Source organism: Vombatus ursinus, unplaced genomic scaffold (genome assembly GCF_900497805.2).
Source record: "Vombatus ursinus unplaced genomic scaffold, bare-nosed wombat genome assembly UNPS02014773.1, whole genome shotgun sequence".
NCBI lineage: Eukaryota > Metazoa > Chordata > Mammalia > Diprotodontia > Vombatidae > Vombatus > Vombatus ursinus.
In genome coordinates this window covers 3435801-3455473 of record NW_020954551.1, presented here as the reverse complement: position 1 = coordinate 3455473, position 19673 = coordinate 3435801, and the positions used below count along the sequence as shown (strand labels likewise).

At 43.0% G+C, this 19673-nt stretch overlaps 1 protein-coding gene across 1 annotated transcript in view; it reads right to left on the bottom strand.

Moving 5' to 3' along the window:
* Positions 1 to 19217, bottom strand: part of ABHD6 (abhydrolase domain containing 6) — a 40694-nt gene extending 21477 nt beyond the window's left edge. The window contains exons 1-2 of the mRNA XM_027864126.1: positions 19130 to 19217; positions 7902 to 8046 (exon numbers count right to left, since the gene is read on the bottom strand). Of these exons, the coding sequence (XP_027719927.1) occupies positions 7902 to 8020 (119 nt within the window). The 5' untranslated portion in view covers positions 8021 to 8046; positions 19130 to 19217. The remainder of the gene's footprint in view (positions 1 to 7901; positions 8047 to 19129) is intronic.
* Positions 19218 to 19673: the final 456 nt, after the last annotated feature.

Genomic DNA, 19673 nt, shown 5'->3' with positions numbered 1-19673 from the left:
GCCTCAGCCCAATTCCACTTGAGAAACTTCCTAAAATCAACAACAGGGCCATCCTTCAGCCACCTCAGCTGGTTGTACAGTGGTTTTCACTGAAAAAATGAAAGTATTCTTCTATTCCTCCAAGACCTCTGAGACATACATCAGATTGTGATCCATGTATCTATCTCATTTGTAAAACTGCAGTGTTGGGAGGCAGTGTGACATGGAGGACAGAGTATGAAATTTGGTGAAGTGGATACAGTGCTAGGCCTAGAGTCATGAAGATTTGAGTTCAAATCCTGCCTCATTCACTAGCTCCATGACCCTGGAAAAGTAACTTAAGCTCGGCTTGCCTCAGTTTCCTCATCTGTAAAATGGGGATAATAATCGTACCTCCCTCCTAAGGTTGTTATGAGGATCAAATGAGATAATATTTGTAAAGTACCTTGCAAACTGTAAAATCCTATATAAATGCTAGTTATTATTGTTATTATTACAGTTAGATAACTTCATAAACTACCTGAAATGAGAAGTTATGGAAGTAAGTTAACTTCTATAGCAATTCTAATTAATTTTTAAATTGCTAATTATAAACTTATTAACTGTCAAGATAATTAATTATATATGCTTTGTAATGACTTACATTTAAATAAATAAAATATCATAACTCCTTTTCGGTTTCTCCTTCAAAATCTGTTAGGATTCTTTGTCCATTCCACTTTCACTTTTTCTCTTACTCTTTCATGGTTCTTATTCGTCTGGTTAGGCATTTTTCACTTTCAAAGCTACTCTCAATGGAATACTAATGTTTTCTCTCATAATACAGCACTTTGCACTAAAGTTCATGAAGTGCTTTATACATATTATTTCATCTAATCTTCCGTGCAACAACCCTAAGAGGTAGGTGCTATTTTATCCCCGTTTTACAGATGAGGAAACTGAGACAGAGGTTAAATGACTTGCTCAGGGTCACACAGCCAGTAAATGTCTGAGGCAGGATTTGAACTCACTGTTTCCATTCCTGTTTCCAAGTCCATCACTCTATCCACTGCACCACCCAGATGCCTTCCTTTGGGGTCTATTTCTATCCCCAAATGGAAGGGACATGACTATGTAACCACTTTTTCTTGTAAGGTTGTAAGGTTTCCCCCTCAGACCTGCCTCCTTCAAAATTAAGGGGGGGAAATGGCCCACGTGAAAGATGATATCCTGTCTAAGATTCTTATTGTGAGTTATTGTGGTCTGTTGACTGCTTCCCAATCTATTTGACCCTTTTCAAGAGATCCACTCTTTACTTATTTATCTCACTTTGTGAGATCCTTGTTGTTGTTCATTTGCTTCAGTTGTGTCTAGCTCTTGGGGTTTTCTTGGCAAAGATGCTGGAGTGGTTTGCCATTTCTTTCTCAAGCTCATCTTACAGATGAGGAAACTGAGGCAAACAGAGTTAAATGACTTTTCTGGGGTCACACAGCTAGTGTCTGAGGCTGGATTTGAGCTCACAAAACTGAGTCTTCCTGATTCCAAGCTCAGTGTTCTATCCACTGCATTTATCAACTGAGAAAATATGGGACAAAAAAGTCATAACTACTGCCACTTCTACTAGCCATAATAGCTGACATTTACACAGCTCTTTACAGTTTGCAAAATTTTACAAATATTTCATTTAAGCATCAAGCAAACGCTATCAGGTAGGTATTAAAGCCAGGACTATGCCCATTTTACAGATGAGGAATGAGAGGCTCAGAGAGGGTATGACTTGCCCAGGGTCTTGAAGAGCTAGTAAATGTCTGAAGCAAGACTCAAATCCGAGTCTTCCTGATTCCAAATGCAGCACTCTAGCCATAATGCCAAATTCAGAAACATTTATCACTCAATGGAAATTTACTTTTACCTTTATTTTGGGAATCACAGCCATTGACCTCTATGGATCATCCCCTCCCATCTCGATTTTTTTTTTAATTAAAGGGGGCATCCCTTGACTCACTGCTTAAAGAGGCCTATTCACTGAATGCGCATTGCCTCTCTCAAAGTGAGAACCTGAAAAGACGTTAGCTTAAAAGGGCCAAGATCTCCTGCTACATCCCTCGCCATCTCCAGTAATCCTGATCGGTATTTGGTCATTGGACCCAGATGGCACTGGAGGAGAAAGTGAGGCTGGTGACTCTGCACAGCCCTCCCTCACTCAAATCAAAGTCAACTGCAAGTCATGTCTTCATCTCCCTGATGTCATGGTCCTCTTCGAGAACGAAGGACAAACCACTGTGACACTATGGAAATGCCAGTTATTGTTACCTTTAAACATGCCTACCTCACTTGGAAACCCTTAGAGTACTATATATAAAGATGAGTTTATACTGTCACTGAAAAATAGTAACACATGTACATGAGACATATTATTTATTCAGTCTAGAGAAGATGTTTCTTTCTTTATTCTGTTAAGCCATTAAATGTGGAGTTGTAGACCTTTTTCGAGAATGCCTTAGCTCCCCAGGGGACCACAGCCCACACACTGGGCACCTCTGCTTCATTTGTAAATATTATAAACCAGGAGAGAAAAAACTAGCTAAAAGCTTACAGAGAAGAAACACAAAGTGTGTAAACCTGTCTCTGGAAGAATGGGGCATTTTGTAGCCAACAAATCCCCTCTCACAAAAGCGGAGAGTATTTGATTTCTGGAATAACATTGACCAAGGTCCTAGTGACCTAAATAGCCAAGCTCATAAAAAAGCCACTTTGTGCCCTGTCGGGAGATATAACTCAGCAGCCTGGGTTCCTTACCATGCAGGTGTTTTTTTAAACTTGTTTCTCTTCCTTTAATATCATTTTTAAAGGAACTGCATCCTTAGAAGATCCCTTGTTTTATCCCTTTCTTCACCATCCATCTTAGCTTTCTTAAAAAATAAAACCTACACAGAAAAATGCAGCTAGGTGGTACAGTGGATAGAGCACTGGGTTTGGAATCTAGGAGGCTCATCTTCATGAGTCCAAATCCAGCCTCAGACACTTACAAGTTGTGTGATCCTGGGCAAGTCACTTAACCCTGTTTGCCTCAGTCTCCTTATCTGTAAAATGAGCTGGAAAAGGAAATGGCAAGCCACTCCAGTATCTTTGACAAGAAAACTCAAAAATAGGGTCACAAAGAGTCAGAAATGACTGAAACAACTTAAAAAATTTGAGAATTGTCAACATATTGCTATATAGTCTATATTCTACTCCTTCAGCTCAATAAAAATCAGCTCTCCATTTCCTTCATTTGCCATAAAAGAGTGAACTACCTAAGAGATCACTCCCTGTAGTCTAATATAGAAACCTTCAGCATCAGCCTTGCTCACCAACATCTTGATGAAAATGGGTTGGATACATTTCAAGGATGCTCAGAACCATGGACAGATGCTTTGAGAGCAGCACCAGAGCAAGTCCCATTAAATCCTTCCTTCCAAATACTTTGGTATTTGTATCCCTAGCATTTAGCAGTGTCTGGCACATTAGTGGGAAAGGGGCAAAAAGGGGAAAGAGACTGGACCTGTGATCTCATGGGTATATGGAATTCCTGATGAAGAAACCTCTTCTAACAATGCTGGGTGGCATCTTCTCTACAATGTAGTCTTAGAGTTGTCTAGAACCCTGAGAGTATAACTGACATGCATATAGTAGGCACTTGTTGAGTGACTGCTGATGGATGCTGAATTGGAAAGCCCCCTTCCTACTTCTTCCACAGAACGGTAGGTAGGAAAGCACCTCCACTTCCTTCAGATAAGTTTATCATTGAACAATCACACTTTCAGCATGAGTAGAACACATAAAAAGCAAGTTCCCCAAAATGCCTCTATCTTGAAATGAGACTGACCCAACTGAGTAAGTGGGGTTGTCAGATACATCAATGGGTATCATGAGCCACTAACTTAATACCAGCAGGGGTTTTCCACCAAAGACATACTCAGACTGGTGATTCCTGTGGACACAAATAAGTAATACTGGTGCTGGATAAGACTCTTGAGAATCCCTTGCATGGCAAGGAGATCAAATCAGTCAGTACTTAAAGTAATTAATTCAGGCTATTCACTGGAAGGATAAATATTGATGCTGAAGCTTAAATACTTTGGCAACATAATAAGAAGATGAGACTCATTGGAAAAGATCCTGATATTGGGAAAGATAGAAAGCCAAAGGAAAAAGGATGGGAGAGGAAGAGAGGGATAGATAGTATCATGGAAACAATGAATGTGACCTTGAACAGACTTTGGGAGATGGTGGAGGATAGAAGGGGCTGGTGTGCTATGGTCCATTGGGTCACAAAGAGTTGGCCACAACTGAACAAAGAGCAACAACAAAGTGCCAGGCACTGTACTAAGTAGTTGGGAAATACCTAAGGGCAAACAACAGTCCCTGCTCTCAAGAAGCTCACAGCCTAAAGGAGGAAACACATGAAAACGGATACGTACAAACAAGATACAGGCAGGATAAACTGGAGGGTAGTCTCAAAGGGAAAGCACTAAGATTCAGGAAGGCTGACAAAGGCTTCTAGGCTTTAGCTGGGAATTGAAGGAACAGGGAAGCTGAGAGGCAGAGATGAGGAGAGCAAAGCGTTCCGGGCATGGCAGACAACAAGAGAAAATGCCCAGAACTGGGAGATGGAGTATCTGGGTGAGGAAGAGCAAGGTAACACTTACTAGCTGTGTGACCCTGGGCAAGTCACTTAACCCTGATTGCCTCACCAAAAAAAAAAAAAAAAAAGAATAGCAAGGTGACCAGTGTTACTGAGTTGCAGAGGCAGCATACGTGGATGGGAAGAAGGTGTAAGACGACTGGAGAGGTAAGAAGGGACAAGGTTTGAAGGCCTTAAAAAGCCAGAGGATTTTATACTTTATCTTGGAGACACTGAGGTTTATTGAATGGGTGTTGGGGGTGGGGGGTGTTGAGAGACACCGAGAGACAGAGACAGAGAGAGAGAGAGATCTAGTCCGATCTGTTCTTTAGGAAGATCAATCTGACAGCAGGATGAGTGGAGAATAGACTGGAGAGGACCCAGGTGGGAGGTGATGAGGGCCTGACCCAGGTAGTTGCAGTGCCAGAGGAGAGAAGGGGGAGTCTATAAGACATATTACAAAGGTCAGATACATAGGGTTTGGTATCTGAATGGAAATGGGAGATGAGAGAAAGTGAGGAGTCAAGCATGAGACCTTGGATTTGAGCCTGGGTGACTGGGAGGGTGATGGTATCCTCAACAATAATAGGGAAGTTAGGAAAAGGGAAGGATTGGAGGTGGGCGAGAGGGTAATGAATTCAGTTGTAGACCTGAGTTAAAAATGGCAGTTCTATGTTCAGGGGACGGGGTCCTGCCATGTTGTTACTGCCTTGTAGGATCTTCTTGCTACTCTTTTTTCCAATGGAATCATAAGTTCTCTGCTGCCCTTACTTGATTTCATATAAGATCACAGGCTTAGAGTTGGCAGGGTCCTTAAAGACCATCTAGCCCAGCGCTTCTTAAACTATGGGTTTCGACCCTATATGGGGTGGCAAAAAATTTGTCAACAGTAAAAGGTTTCTGAACACACAATGACCAAAAATTAATTCAAAATCAAACTCATTTTCAGGCAGCGATTGCCCGTGTTGCATGGCATGACTTCACCGCAGGCTTGGTTCTGAACACACAACATGCGCACTTTGCACTTCGCATGCAGTCACACCATGAACACCAACAAACACGGCCAGAAACCCCTCAGCTCAGATTCAAGACGATTGTCTTTAATAAATGGTAAAATTCTATGTATACCAAAGAATTGTTTTTAAATAAATTTCGTTAAGATTTATTATCAGTAAATGTTTGATTTGTATACTATTTCATGTACCTATATACCCAGGGACACTTAAGAATTTCTCTGGCAAAAAGGGGTTGTGAGTGGAAAAAGTTTAAGAATCACCAATCTAGTCCAACCCCTTCGTTTTACAGATGAGGAAACTGAGGCCCAGAAAGGCTGAGCTACCCAAATGACAGAGTTGGGACTGGCACCCAGGTCCCAATCCAGCTCTCTATGCAATGCTGCATCTTTGAGTCCATATTCTTGGACTCACATACTGGTCTCCTAAATGATAATCCTACCTGCTGTGATCCGAAAAGCTTCCCTGGCTCTTGACCCTTACCATGAACACAGTTCCTCCCCTTGATTGCTTTATGCATCATGAATGGGTAGGCCCAACGTATCTGTGCTTACAACAACTGGTCAGCCCACCAGGAAGGTTCATCAGGGCCACAGGGACTCTGAGAATCACCTGCTTCCCTATTGTTAGCTGCATCAAAGAACAGAGATTCCATTCTATGGTGTCTTTGAGCTGGAATGAACTGACCTTAATGGGTTTTTCCATTCAACAGCCCCATGGTGGGAAACAAACAAAAAGCCTCTTCCCCCTGAAAATCAGTGAGGCATGTCCCCTGGGCTAGGATTCTGACTACTGCTTGGCAGTCTCAGTTTCCAAGGAGGTGGAGCCCCATCCATCTCTACAGTCAACCCTGGACTGAAAGGGCATGAAAAACACTCCTCCATCCCACAAAACGCTCCTCCATCCCACTAACTTCTTTTCAAAGATCAGAACCTTCCATGCCATTTAAATGAGAAAAAGCCAGTAAAGAAGGAAGCTGAAAGGGCCCAGATGTGATCTTCCCAGGCTTCACTTCATCCCCAGTGGCAGTATTTCTCAATTCCTTAATTCTCTAGAAAACCTCTCTTCACTTGACTGTGGAAAACTGAAAGGTTTAGCCAAGCGATAGTCATCCTTATGTGAGTGAACAATTTCGGCATAAACCTAAAAAAAATGTTCTCTCTCTTAAATACCACCTGGGACAGCTTAATTGGATTCTTCTCCTTTGAAATATATGAATAAATTACATTCTTGGACACTGAATGTCAACACAGCAACTGTGTTGACATTCAATGTCCAAGAATGCAATTTATTTATAAATTTCAAAGGAAAAGAATCTCTCTGCTTAACTGTTTTTCCTTATTATGAAGGAGAAGTCAATTCTGGGTGCTGAGGTGGGTGGTGTATAGTCAGAAATAACTCTGATGTAAAACCAAAAGGCCCCAATGAAGCGCAGTTATTTTATTTTAATTTTAAAGAGAGCGTCAGACTTGACTGCCTGAACTCAAGATGATCTTTGTCCAAGACTTAACATCCACTTAACCCAGCATTTAGCATAGGAGGTGCTTAATAAATGTTTACTGATTGACTACTTGATGAGAGCTCAACTTGGAATCAGAAAGACCTAAGTTAAAAGCCAACCTTTGATTCTTAGTAACTGCATGACCCCAGGCACTGCTCCTCAGCCTCAGTTTCCTCATGGATAAAGTGGAGATAAAAATAGCATTCACCTCTAAAGGTTGTTGTGAGGTTCAAATGAGATTATATCTGTAATGTGCTTTACAAACCTCAAACGGCCATATAAATATTACTATAATTATTAAAATAATAGTTATTATTATTCAAGTCTTGCTTGGACACATCTCAGCTGTTTCATCATGGCTAAATACTTTACTTAATCTCTAGATTCTGCCAGGCAACTCTTCCCACTACAGGATTTCCCCACCCTGATAAAATCACAGATCCAGACCAAAAGGGAAATATTTTGCCCTTCAAAGAAAAGGACTCTTTTCTTGGTAGAAACAAAAAGAGTATATGAATTTGGAGGTGTGGATGGTCTCGTGGGAAAAATAAAAGGCAATTAGCAACTTTGGAGAGCAGTCCTATAAGAATTTTCACTACACTTTCCAACAATACTTTGAGAATAGAATAAATTCAAAAGGATTAGTTACCCAGAAGTATTTATTTAGCACTTGTTGAATATCAGGCATCATGCTGGACCAGCAGGTCCAAGAGTAGTTCTATGTTCCCTTTTGAAATGTCAATTACAAACCTAGTTTTCTTACCAATAGTAGATTCTGATCAGCGCTGAGGGCCACAGGAGAAATGAAGCCACGAAGGCTAGGATGGGGATGGCCAAAGTCCCTCCAGCTATGACGAACATGTTCAGCACGTGAAGATCCATCTTGTCTTTTTAAGGCTTACTTTCACCTGTAAAAGTTGAAGAGGGAAAAAAATCTTTAAAACTACATGTTGGGGGAAAAACCCTAAATATACAAAGGGGAAGAGGAAAGAAGTCCCAAGATCAGTTAGAAATCAGGCAGTAATGAAGGTTAAATGAGTGCATTTTTTCATTTTTACAAAGAAGCATCTGAAGAGTTTTTTACAGGATTCCACTGTATCTCCCCTGCTCAGCTTCAGAGGCTCCAACAGTCCTAAAGGGACATGGAAGAAGGCAGGACCCCGCTGGGGTTTGGCTCTGTGATATATAGACTCGAGAGTCAGTGTCGAACAAGGGAGAGGGTGCAGGATATGGAGACAAAAGACCAAGGTTCAAAGGCACCATGCAACCTTAGGTAAGTCCTTTCTCTGGATCTCGGTTTCCTCATCTGAAAAAATTGGGGGAAGGGGCCTTCAATAATAGTCCTGAGGAAAATATAATAGAACATATTCTTCTCTAGGCAGCAGGAAAGGGGACAGAGGGCAAGGGAAATAAATGGTACAATGCATTTTCAGGCAGTCACTGTAATATTTGTTCTAGCTTAACTGTTTTTCTCTGTACAAAGAGTATGTATGTTTTTTGTTTGCCTTGGCAGGGGGTGCAGTAGTATATATGTACATGATCTTTTCACAGTCTTTTATGTTTTTCTTTTTCATTTCTGTTTCATCAATTAGTAACAAGTATATATGCCTGGGGAGGAAGCCAGAGAAGAGGCTTCAGAGCTGAGAAGACTTGAGTTTGAATCTCATCTCTGACACAAATTAGCTGAATGACTGGTAAATCTTTCAGTGTTTTAGAAAACTCTCTAAAACTATGCATTGCAGTGAAGTGTACGGAAAAATTGATCACATTGTTCCGAAAGCCTTATTTATAAAAATTGTCTGAACCTAGCTTGATGTGGCTAGAAACTGGCTGACCTCAGAGACCAGCTGGATATTCTGCTGCAGAGAATGCCTGAATGCCACCTAGATCTGGGGTCAACCCAATGCTTGTGTTTAGGGTTTCTCGAACTGAAAATGCTCAAGCTTACATCTCAGTCACCCTTCATTTGAATGTTCATGCTCACTGATAGATACTCCCTGAACCTTGCCTGGGAACTGCCCTCTCCACACAACAGCTTCACCGCTATGTGTACGTATTCGTGCAGGAATCCTAGGAAACCCTATATAATGTAAACCTTTCAGAGACTGAGGAAGGAGCCTTCTTCCTGCTTTCCTCTTCTACCAAATGACCAAATCAATTTCTTTTTAAAACGATTTCAGATTTTGGGGTCTGTTCTCATAACTTGTTAACAGAAGGTCCTAATCTGCACTGGTAGAAGGAGTGTTCTCATCCAGGATTTCCCTATATCACTGAACTCACTGGTCCAATGTCTACACTATCCTACTGTGTGCTAGGCAGTGACTGGGGATATAAATATTCAAGCTATCAAGGATCATTTATTAAGCATTAACTATGCACCAGACACCTGGCTAGGTGCTGGGGATACAAAAACAGAAATGAAACAGTTCCTGCCCTCATGGAGCTTACATTCTATTGGAAGGAGACAAAAGGGACATATTGAAATATACACAGAATAAATATCAAGCCTTTAACAAAACATTATTGATTGACAGCTACAGTGCTAAGCACTAGATATAAGAAAGAGAGAAACAGTTCCTGCCCTCATGGAGCTTACTCTCTAATGGCAGAACTTAAATAGTTTGTGGAGGAAGGGTACTATCACCTAGGGGGTAGTCAGGAGAGCTTCATGTGACAGGGACTTTCATTCTATCATCATGTTTGGTGCCTTCTGATTTTCTTTTTGTAGACAGTACTCATTTTTTCCTTCTCTTATCCTCTAAAGGAGGGATTCTTAACTAGGGGGTCCACAGAGCCCCAAGGTGTCCATGGATAGGTTTCAGGGGAGCTGTGAACTTGGATGAGAAAGAGTAGCATCTTTATTTTCACTAATCTGTAACTGAAATTTATTTTTAAAATATTTTTATATTATTGAAATTTGAAAAATATTGAATATTTTTTATATTATTGAAATTTTAATTATTTTAAAACATGATTCTGGGAAGGGGTGCCTAGGCTTCACCAGACTGTAAGGGGGGGGGGCCATGACACATCAAAAGGGTAAGATTCTCCCCACTCCCGTCTCCAAAGCCTGGCTCAGGCACCATCTTCCCCTACACAATCCTCTTTCATTCCTTCAGTTGGAATCTTTCCTGACTTGGGATCTCATGTGACATTTTATCCTGTTCCCCTCTGACAAAAGTGCCTTTTTGTACTTGTCATGTATTCACATGTCTCATAATTAGTTACGTTTATTTAGAGACAGAGTGATATGGTAGTTAGAGCAGTGGGCTTAGAGTCAGGTATGTCCTTGGTTCAAATGCTGCCTCAGTGTGACCCTTGACAAATCATTTAACCTCTGTCTGCTTCACTTTTCCCAACTCTAAAATGGGGATAATAATAGTCCCTACCTCCCAAGGTTGTATTAAATGAGATATTTGTAAAATGCTTAGCACATAGTAGGTGTTATAGAAATGCTTTTCCTCTTCTTTCTCTGATACTTGTTTATTTGGGTTGATTTATTTTGCTTAAGCCAAGTTACAAAGGAGGACTCTAATGGGGAAATTGAGGGGTATTCTATTATGATAAGGAGAGTGTTCTTGGGGAATGACAATTTTTTAAAAAGTATCAATAAAATGTTTTATGAACTCTTTCCATCACACCAATCACCTCTTAAGAGCCTGAGATCTTGAGAGTTACTGAGTTTTCCCAAGGCGATAAGCATAAATGGTGTTTGCTGTGCTCTTTGTACAAGAAAACAATCACTGGCAAGAGAATGAGGACTATCTATCTTTGCCAACCATGCCATTCAGGCTTAGGAAAGCTGACCAGCATGGCTAAGCTTAAAAAAAAAATAACACTTCAACTCACTTTCAACGATTAATAGCAAGGTTACCAATTGAGTCTTGTTAGGTATGCCACAGAGGGGGATGGGGATGTAGTGAAAAGGCTATCAGGAAGACCCAAGTTCAGATCCTGCTGGATGAGCCTGGGCACCTATTTCAGCCTCAATTTGCTCATCTGTAAAATGACGCAGTTGCACTCAACAACCTCTGAGGTCCCTGAGAGGCCATCCAGCCCAGGCCTCTCGTGGTACAGACAAGGAAGTGCCTTGCCTAGATCAGCAAGGCCGGCAGTCTTCCCAAGCAGTACTCCATATACATAGCAGCTGTGCGGCCTAAGGCAAGTCACTACTGGGCTACCCATCTGTTAACTGGGGATAATAACAGCATCTACCTAGTGGGGTGGCTTCGAGGATTGAATAAAATAACAATGTACGTACTTTGCAAATGGTAAAGCTCTATGTAAATGTCAGCTATTATTTTTTCTTTTAAAAATAGATTTTTCTACCTTCTGCCTTTACATCATCTACATTTCCACCTATAGTATTCCCTTCCCTTCCTTTCCCAGAAAGCCATCCCTCATAAGAAAGAATTTTAAAAAGAGGAAAAAATCCAGCAAAACCAATCAACATAATGAAAAAGGCTGGGAATAATGGAGTGCTTATTGGTTGGAAAAGAATACTGGCTTTGGACTCAAAGAACCTCAGCTGAACTTGGGCATTTTTCAATTAGTACACGTGTAACCTTGGCAAGGGGCAGCTAGGTGGTACGGTGGATAGAATGCCAGGCCTGAAGTCAGGAAGATTCCTCTTCTTGAGTTCAAATCTGGCCTCATACACTTACTAGCTATGTGATCCTCGGTAAGTTACTTCACTGTGTTTGCCTCAGTTTCCTCATCTGCAAAATGAGCTGGAGAAGGAAATAACTCCAGTATCTTTGCCAAGAAACCCCAAATGGGGTCACGAAGAGTCGGACACAACTAAACAACAATAACAAACCAAGCCTTGGGCAAGTCACTGGATTTCTCTGGGCCTCAGTTTGCTCATCTGTAAAATGACAGCGTTGGACTTTCAGTTCCACATCTAGGATCCTTTGATTCTAATTTTGCTTCATCAGAACATCATTTAACATCATGTTACCCAGGCAACTGAATATCAGGTTTTTAATAGTCAAAATAACATCCTCTGGGACAGTTTCTCACTAAAATATAATGGTGTGCTTCATGTGGGTGGGCTGGCTGCTTCCACTGTCCTCAGGCTGCCAGGTGCCCCGTGGCCACCCCAACAATGCTGCCAAGATTCCCTGGGCTCTTTCCTTACTTTCACTTGTGGCAGAGGGCTGGGGGAGAAATCTCTGGCTAGAGCATTAAACAGGTGTGTCCCTCAGAGAGCTCCAAAGTCCTTTGCAACCAGGAAAAATCTGCTGATCTTTCAGGAGAATCCAAGACTTGGGTTCTGGGCCCTTTGAAGAATTTTTGAGAAGTCAAATCTGTTTTGTTGCTTGTTTCTTGACAAGAGTTGAGCCCAGTTCTACTCTGGAAGGGAACAGACAACCTAACCCTTCTTAGAACAGAAAGGCATTCTCACCATCTTGGAGGCCATTAAGTAATAGAGGTCACATAAAATATATTCTGCCCCAAGGTGGAAGAACATAGCCTTCTCCTTGAAGGTTCTACCCCAGGTGACACTAGGGTTGTCACTGAGGACCCTTTGGCCAGACTTGGAAGGACAGCAAGATTATTACTCAATAAGGGGAGTTGCCCTGATCTAACCTCAAAGATGATAATTGAGGTCCTTGTATTTTGGCTTCATGTTGGAGCCTTCGCCCATTTCCTTGGTCACAGCTGCATCGGGGTCCTGTTGCCACATCTTCCCTTCCAGGCTCTGCTATCATGTAATGCTTTGTGGCTTTGGCACCCTCTATTCCAGAATTCCATTTTCTCTCTGTGCTAGAAGTATCAGTTGTGGTGGGGTCAGCATCAGGAGGAAGAGGAGAGCAAACACTCTAGCCACCGAGCCACCTAGCAGCCCCAGAAGGAGACTTAAAAGCCATCTAGTTCCACCCATTCATTTTACAAATGAGAGAACTGAGGCAGAGTGGTGAAATGACTTGCCCATGACCACACAGTTAGTAACTAGAAAAGTCAAGATTTGAATGCAGGTCCTTTGACTCTGAATCCAGCAATCTTGCTACTGTACCATGCTGCCTATCAAGGGATGATTTTTTAAAAAATTAATTAATTTCTTTTTAGTTTCATTTCCATACGCTTTTGAGTTTTAAATTTTCTCCCCCTCCCTCCTCAAGATGGTATGCATATATAGGCTCTACATATATATTCCTCTTAAACATATTTTCACATTAGTGATGTTGTAAGGAATCACAAGAAAGAGGAAACAAAACAAAACAGAAGAAAAAAAAAGAGCAAATAGTATGCTTCGATTTGCATTCAAACTCCATAGATTTTTCTCTGGATGTGGATGGCATTTTCCATCATGAGGCCTTTGAAGATGTCTTAGATCCTTGTATTACTGAGAAGAGCTAAGTCTTTCAAAGTTTGTCATTGCACAACGTGGCTGTTACTGTGCACAACGTTCTCCCGGTTCTGCTCACTTCACTCAGCATCAGACCATACAAGTCCTTTCAAGTTTTTCTGAAGTCCACCTGCTCATCATTTCTTATAGCACAGCAGTATTCCATTACATTCATATACCACAACTTGTTCAGCCATTCCCCAATAGATGGACATCCCCTCAATTTCCAATTTTGATCACCACAGAAAGAGCTGCTATGAATATTTTTGTACATGTGGGTCCTTTTCCAAGGGATGAATTTTGAAAAGGCGAAGAAGATGGTAAGCTAGAAGATAAATGACGACCTAAGAAATCAAAAAAGACAGAGCCAAAAAGCAAAAAAAAAAAAAAAAAAAAAAGACAAAGACTGTCTATAGCTACAAAATGCAAAGTGATCGATTAGAAGAACCCAGGCATTATCTGTCCTCTGTGGCTTTGGTGGGTCCATCATGACACTAACATGGGTTCACTTGACCCTGATGCCTCATTAAGGTATCACCCTCTCCCTTTCCAAGCTAAACTCTTAGGAAGGCGTCCTGTTTGCCTCCATTTCTTAGCCTTCCATTCCCTTCTTAATCCCTAAATTACCTTATCATCTGGCTCAAAGGTTACTAATGATTTCTTAAGGCTCAATCCAAAGGCCTTTTCTGTGATCTTTGGGCCCTCTCATCACTGTTGCCTGCCCCCATTCTACCTGGATGCTCTCTCCTCCCTTGGCTTCTGTAACAACATTCTTGTTTAAATGCTCTTACTCATCTCTTACAAATCCTCCCTGTTTAAATGCTCTTACTCATCTCTTTTCACATTCCTACTCGTGCCCTCACCCTCCACATACATACTCAACAATCCTCAAAGGCTCCCTATTGCCTAAAGGCTAACCTGCCTATGCCCCGGTCTCTAAATGATGATTTTTAAAGTCCTCAAAAGCAATCAGGCTCCCATCTTCCTTTCTAATCTTATCTCATACTACTCGCTTGGCAAATGGATCTGCTAGCTAATCTCTGACCTTGACATCCCATCTCCTGCCTCCAGGTCTTTGCACAGGCACTTCCCTATACCTGGAATGCTCTCCCTCATTACCTTAGAATCCATTCAAAGCACAACTCCTATGCCAGTTCCTGCAGGGAGTCTTTCTGCCCAGGACTGCCTTTCTCCTGCAATTATATCAGCTAACTTGGTATTAAGTTGTACACATCGTATCCCTTCCCCCTTTCTTCAACTCACCTCCTTGAGGGAAGGGACCATTTTTTATTTTGGCCTTCTATCTTCAGCACCTAGCACAGAAGTAGGTGCTTAATGAATATTTATTTAATTCAATTGAAAAGACTTAGGAGAACATAGTTACTACTTTAGTTATTTCACAGGGAGCCATGCGGAAAAGGGATTAGACTTATTCCATCTGACCCCAAAGGGCAGAACCAGGAAAAATGGGTAGAACCAAACAATAAGTGTTTATTTCTCTTTATTCCCCCCTCCTCCAAATTTCTCCAGTATCACTGAGTCATTCAGGTTTACAACATCAGTGCTGCCCTTGACTCCTTCCTATCTCTCACTCCACACATCCAGAAGTTGTGAAATCTTATCATCTCTGCCTCCACACTACCTCTCAAATATGTCCTCTACAGCCCCAATGGCACAGGCCATCATTATTTCTCTACAGTCTACTGAATTGGTTTCCTAATTGATCTCCCTGCCTCAGGTCTCTCCCCATTTCCGTCTATCCTTTACTCCACTGCCCTAATGATTTTCCTAAAGTGCAGATCTGACCATGTCACTTCCCTGATGAAGCAACTTCCTCTCATGGCTAGGATTAACTATGCAATCCTCCATATGGCTTTTAAAGCACTTCCTATCTTATTACACATCTCTGTCTTTCATGTACTTTGACCCTGCCGTAATGACCTTCTTTCAGTTCTTCATATAAGGCATTCCATCATCTCCCATCTCCATACCCCTGCAGTCTTGGTGCCTAGAACATACTCCTTTCTCACTTTCTCCTCTTAGGAGCCCTCCTTAAGAGTTTTCCCCAAGCCTCTCCTGACTTAGCACTTGACAATATACCATATTTTCTCAGATCAAAGATTCAAAAAGAAAGACCATTAGAATTGTTTACACTTGGATGTTATCCTTCCACAAGCCTTTGACACTGTTACTACTCTACAGCTGTTCTGGGTGGGTTGTTAATAAAGAAATTAGTGTTGATACTTGGAGGTTTCACCCAGCAAAAATGATAAAATATGGAAGTAGGTGATATTGGAGAAGCTGTGGGAAAGCAGGCACAATAATAAAGTGCTGGTGGAACGCTGAAGCGGGAGAATTCTTTTGGAAAAAGTAATTGGGGATTACTCAAGGAAAGTCCCTAAAATGCTAACATTCTTTGGTGACTCACTGTAGGGTATATGTCACGAGGAGGGCAAAGACAGAAAGAAGGGCCTTTGTAAGAAATGGGGCAAAATGTGCATAGCAACCCTTTTTATATTAGCAAATAAACTGGAAAAGATAAGTGTCATTGATTGGGAAGTGGTTAAATGAATGCTGAAAATGAGGAATTCAGAGACGCATGGGAACATTTCCATGGAGTGATACAGAGCCAAGAATGCAGAACCAGGAAAACAACAGAAAAGATGACTAGACAGAGGTGTCTAAAAGGCAGCTAAACTCTAATTAACTGTAATGATGACCAATCAAAACCTGGACAACAAGTAAGGAAACACATGATGGAAGCAAAATAGAATGTGAAAAGAGCGCCAGTTCTGCTCTAAGTACCTGGGTTCAAATCCCACCTCAGACACATACTACTTGTATGACTTTGGTTGAGCAAGCCCCTTAACTTTCCTGGGCCACGGTTTCCTCATCTGGAAAATCGAGGCATTGGACCAGATGGCCCCTGACGTCTCTTTCAGTTCAAAGTACAGAATCTGTGTTGAGCTCCCTCTTGTTAGAAGGTTGAGGACTACCAGTAATAATAATAATAATAATAATAATAATAAATAGTGCTATGGGACAATAATAGTGCTATAGAAGGCTATTTATAGTTAGCATTAACATAATGCTTTAAGATTTGCAGAGTGTTTTACATGTGTTACCTCATTCAATCCTGACAAAAACCCTGGGAGGTAGGTGCTATTATTATCCTCATTTTACAGGTGAGGAAGCTGAGGCTGAGAGGGATTAAGTGACTGGTCCAGGGTCACCCAGCCAGTAAATACCTGAAGCAAGATTCAAACTGGGGGCTTCCTGACTGCAAGGCTAGCACTCTACCCACTGAACCACCTGGGTGCTTCACCACAGTAGAGAATTCTTGCAGTCAGTCAATCCATTAGTCAGTTTCCCTTTTCGGTTTTTCAAGAAGGGGTGGTGATGTTTATCAGGAAATGACCATAACGTAAAAACAAAAGACAAAGACATCAAAAAAATTTTTTATAGAAATCAATACTTGCTTTTTTTCTTCTCTATGTTTTCAACCCCAAACACTAACAAACGGGTCTTTTGATCCCCCGGACCAAAGGGCCAAGGCCATCCAAGCTGAACAGCTTGACTCTTGGCTCTGCCTCAGACACTTTGTTGTAGGTAAAAACAATACACAAAGCCAGGTAGGACATGTCACGTCCTGTGCAAGGAATGTTCTCTTTATAGTTCCCAACGGTCCCCTCGCAGTTTCCTGTAAACAAATTCTGACTCTAACTAGGTTACAAGTTTCTTCAAATTTCTTAGCTTCTTCCAGTATCTCCTACAGTAAGTAGCTTACTGCTGGGCCCACAGGCACCACTCCACTAAGAAACATTCTTCTTCATCTCACACAGTGGCCAAAGCTTCCTGTTGGTACATTCACAGCATCATCTTGTATCTGATGGCTTCTCTCCACCCATCAAGCTACCACCTTAATTCCAGTCCTCATCACCTCTCACCTAGATTCTTGTTAATTGTTTCTTAACTGCTCAGCCAGCCTCAAGCCTCAACCTACTCCAGTCCTTCTTACACACTGCTGCTCAAAGTAATTTTCCTCCATCAAAGATCCGACCATGTAACTCCCCCACTCGGTCACCTCCAATGGTCCCCTCCTGCGGCCTCTAGCATCAAATACAAAGTCCCGGTTAGTCCTTCACAAGCTCGTGCCAATCTCTCTCTCCGACCTCATTGGACAGTAGTTAATTCCTCTCACATTCTGTGATTGGGCCCAAATGGTCTTTCTTTCTGTTCCTCTGATAGGATCCTCCATCCCTAGTCTCTGTGCTTTTGTCCTGATCATGCCCCATGCCTGGAATAAATGATAAATACTAACAGACTGACTGACTGGATGTATCTCAGAGATCTAGTCTCTTCCTTTAAGACGCTGCTCAAGCACCATTGCCTAGGTGAAGCCTTCCCCCAGTGCCCCAGTGCTAGTCTCCTCCATACTTGACTGCCTTGTATTGAACTACTTTGTAGAGATGGGTATTGATTAACTTTCTATTTATGCGGTATATGTTTGTATACGTAATTGTTCCCACCATTAGAATGTAAACTCCGAGAGAGCAGGGATTGTTTCATTGTTTCTACTCCAATCCCCAGGGTTTAGCACAGTGGAGGCACACAAGAACATGCTAAATAAACATTCGTTGATTGAATGACTAACTGTGCTGGTGGAGTGTACCGAACTGTATTCTTTATGAATGCCATAATATGGGGAAAGGTGGGCGAAAAATCCATCTGGAATCCCTTTAACAAATGTATCCAACGGCGAGGTTTCTAAAAGCCTCGGAATAGTATTTTTCTGACCATTGGTATACCACCCGCCCTCAGCATTTGTCAAGGGGTTAATTCATTACTAATATTTAATATTTCACTTGATGACCAGAAAGATCCTTCGGCCAATCTGAGATTTGCAGTTAAGCATACTCCAAATAAACTCCCTGGTGCTGACGACAGAAGACTTGGGTTCAAATCCTGTAAAGCCCTTCACTTCTAGGGACCCTGATCAGTTTCCTCAACTGTGAAACGAGGGGCTGGGACCAAGTCTAAATCTAAAATACTGTGATACTACAAACGTTCTGCGTGACCCTGGAGAAATCACCTCCTACTTTCGCCGAGCCTCAGTTTCCTAATCTGTAAAATGAGCAGGTTGGACTAAATGACCTCCAGGGTTCCTTCTTCCAGCGCTCAATCCTGGGCGCAGGTGCCGCCGGGGATGCTGCCTTTGCAGCAGCCTCGCTCCTCCTTCCTGCTCCCGTGCCGAGAGCCACTCTCGGCTACCCGACCAAAGTGGCAGGCACTAAGGAAGCCCGCGGAGAGGGGTGACCCTCGGAGATACGGAGGAGCTGCCGGTGCCAAAGAGCACGGAGTGGGGGTGGGGGGCCAGAGCTTTCGACAGCCCGGGGCTGAAGGCCTCCCTCCGGCAGCATCCCTGAGTTCGGATGAGCTGAGCCGCCAAGCTCAAGCGATGCCAGGACTGGAAAGGACCCCCCTCTGCACCCGTGGGATGAAGAGCGATGCCCAGGGTGGGCAGCAGCCCCGGCATCCCACGGGGCAGGAGGCGGGCAGGGGGCATCTCCTGGGCCGCCCCCACCTCTCTCCAGGCGCAAGGCCAAGGGCGCCCCCCTCCCAGCCGGGCCCCCGCTCACCTCCTGCAGGCGAGCGTCGCCCCCGATTGCGCACTCCCCCACGGCCGGCCTCCCTGCTCGCTCGCTGGCCCGCAGCTCTGCTCGCACCTTAAAGGCGCCGCGGAAGCCGGCAGATTTCGTCCGCCGACAGAAAGTGGGCGGCAGCCCTCCCTCCCTGCCAGCCTGGACCCCGCCCCCCGGCTCAGGCTCCGCCCCCGGCTCCGCCCAGCTCTGCCGGCCTCCGATAGCTGCCCTGGCACCCGCGCCCGGGCAGGTGGGTGGTGCGAGAGGGCGGCCGGAGAGCCAGAGCTGGGGCCGCCGCCGCCTCTCTGGGCCTCACTTTGCCCACCTGCGAGATAGATAGCAATGGGCAGGTCATGCAGCACGAGAGGCGCAGGGAGGCGGACGCCTTTATGGCTGGGCGCGGGACCCGACCAGGGGTGCAGATGATCGATCGCTGAGAATAAAACGGACAATTTTAATTACATGAGGTCGGCGAGGGCTGGGGGAAACTTGCAGAAACAAAATCAATTCAGCCAAAGTCATAAAGGAAAATGTTAAACGG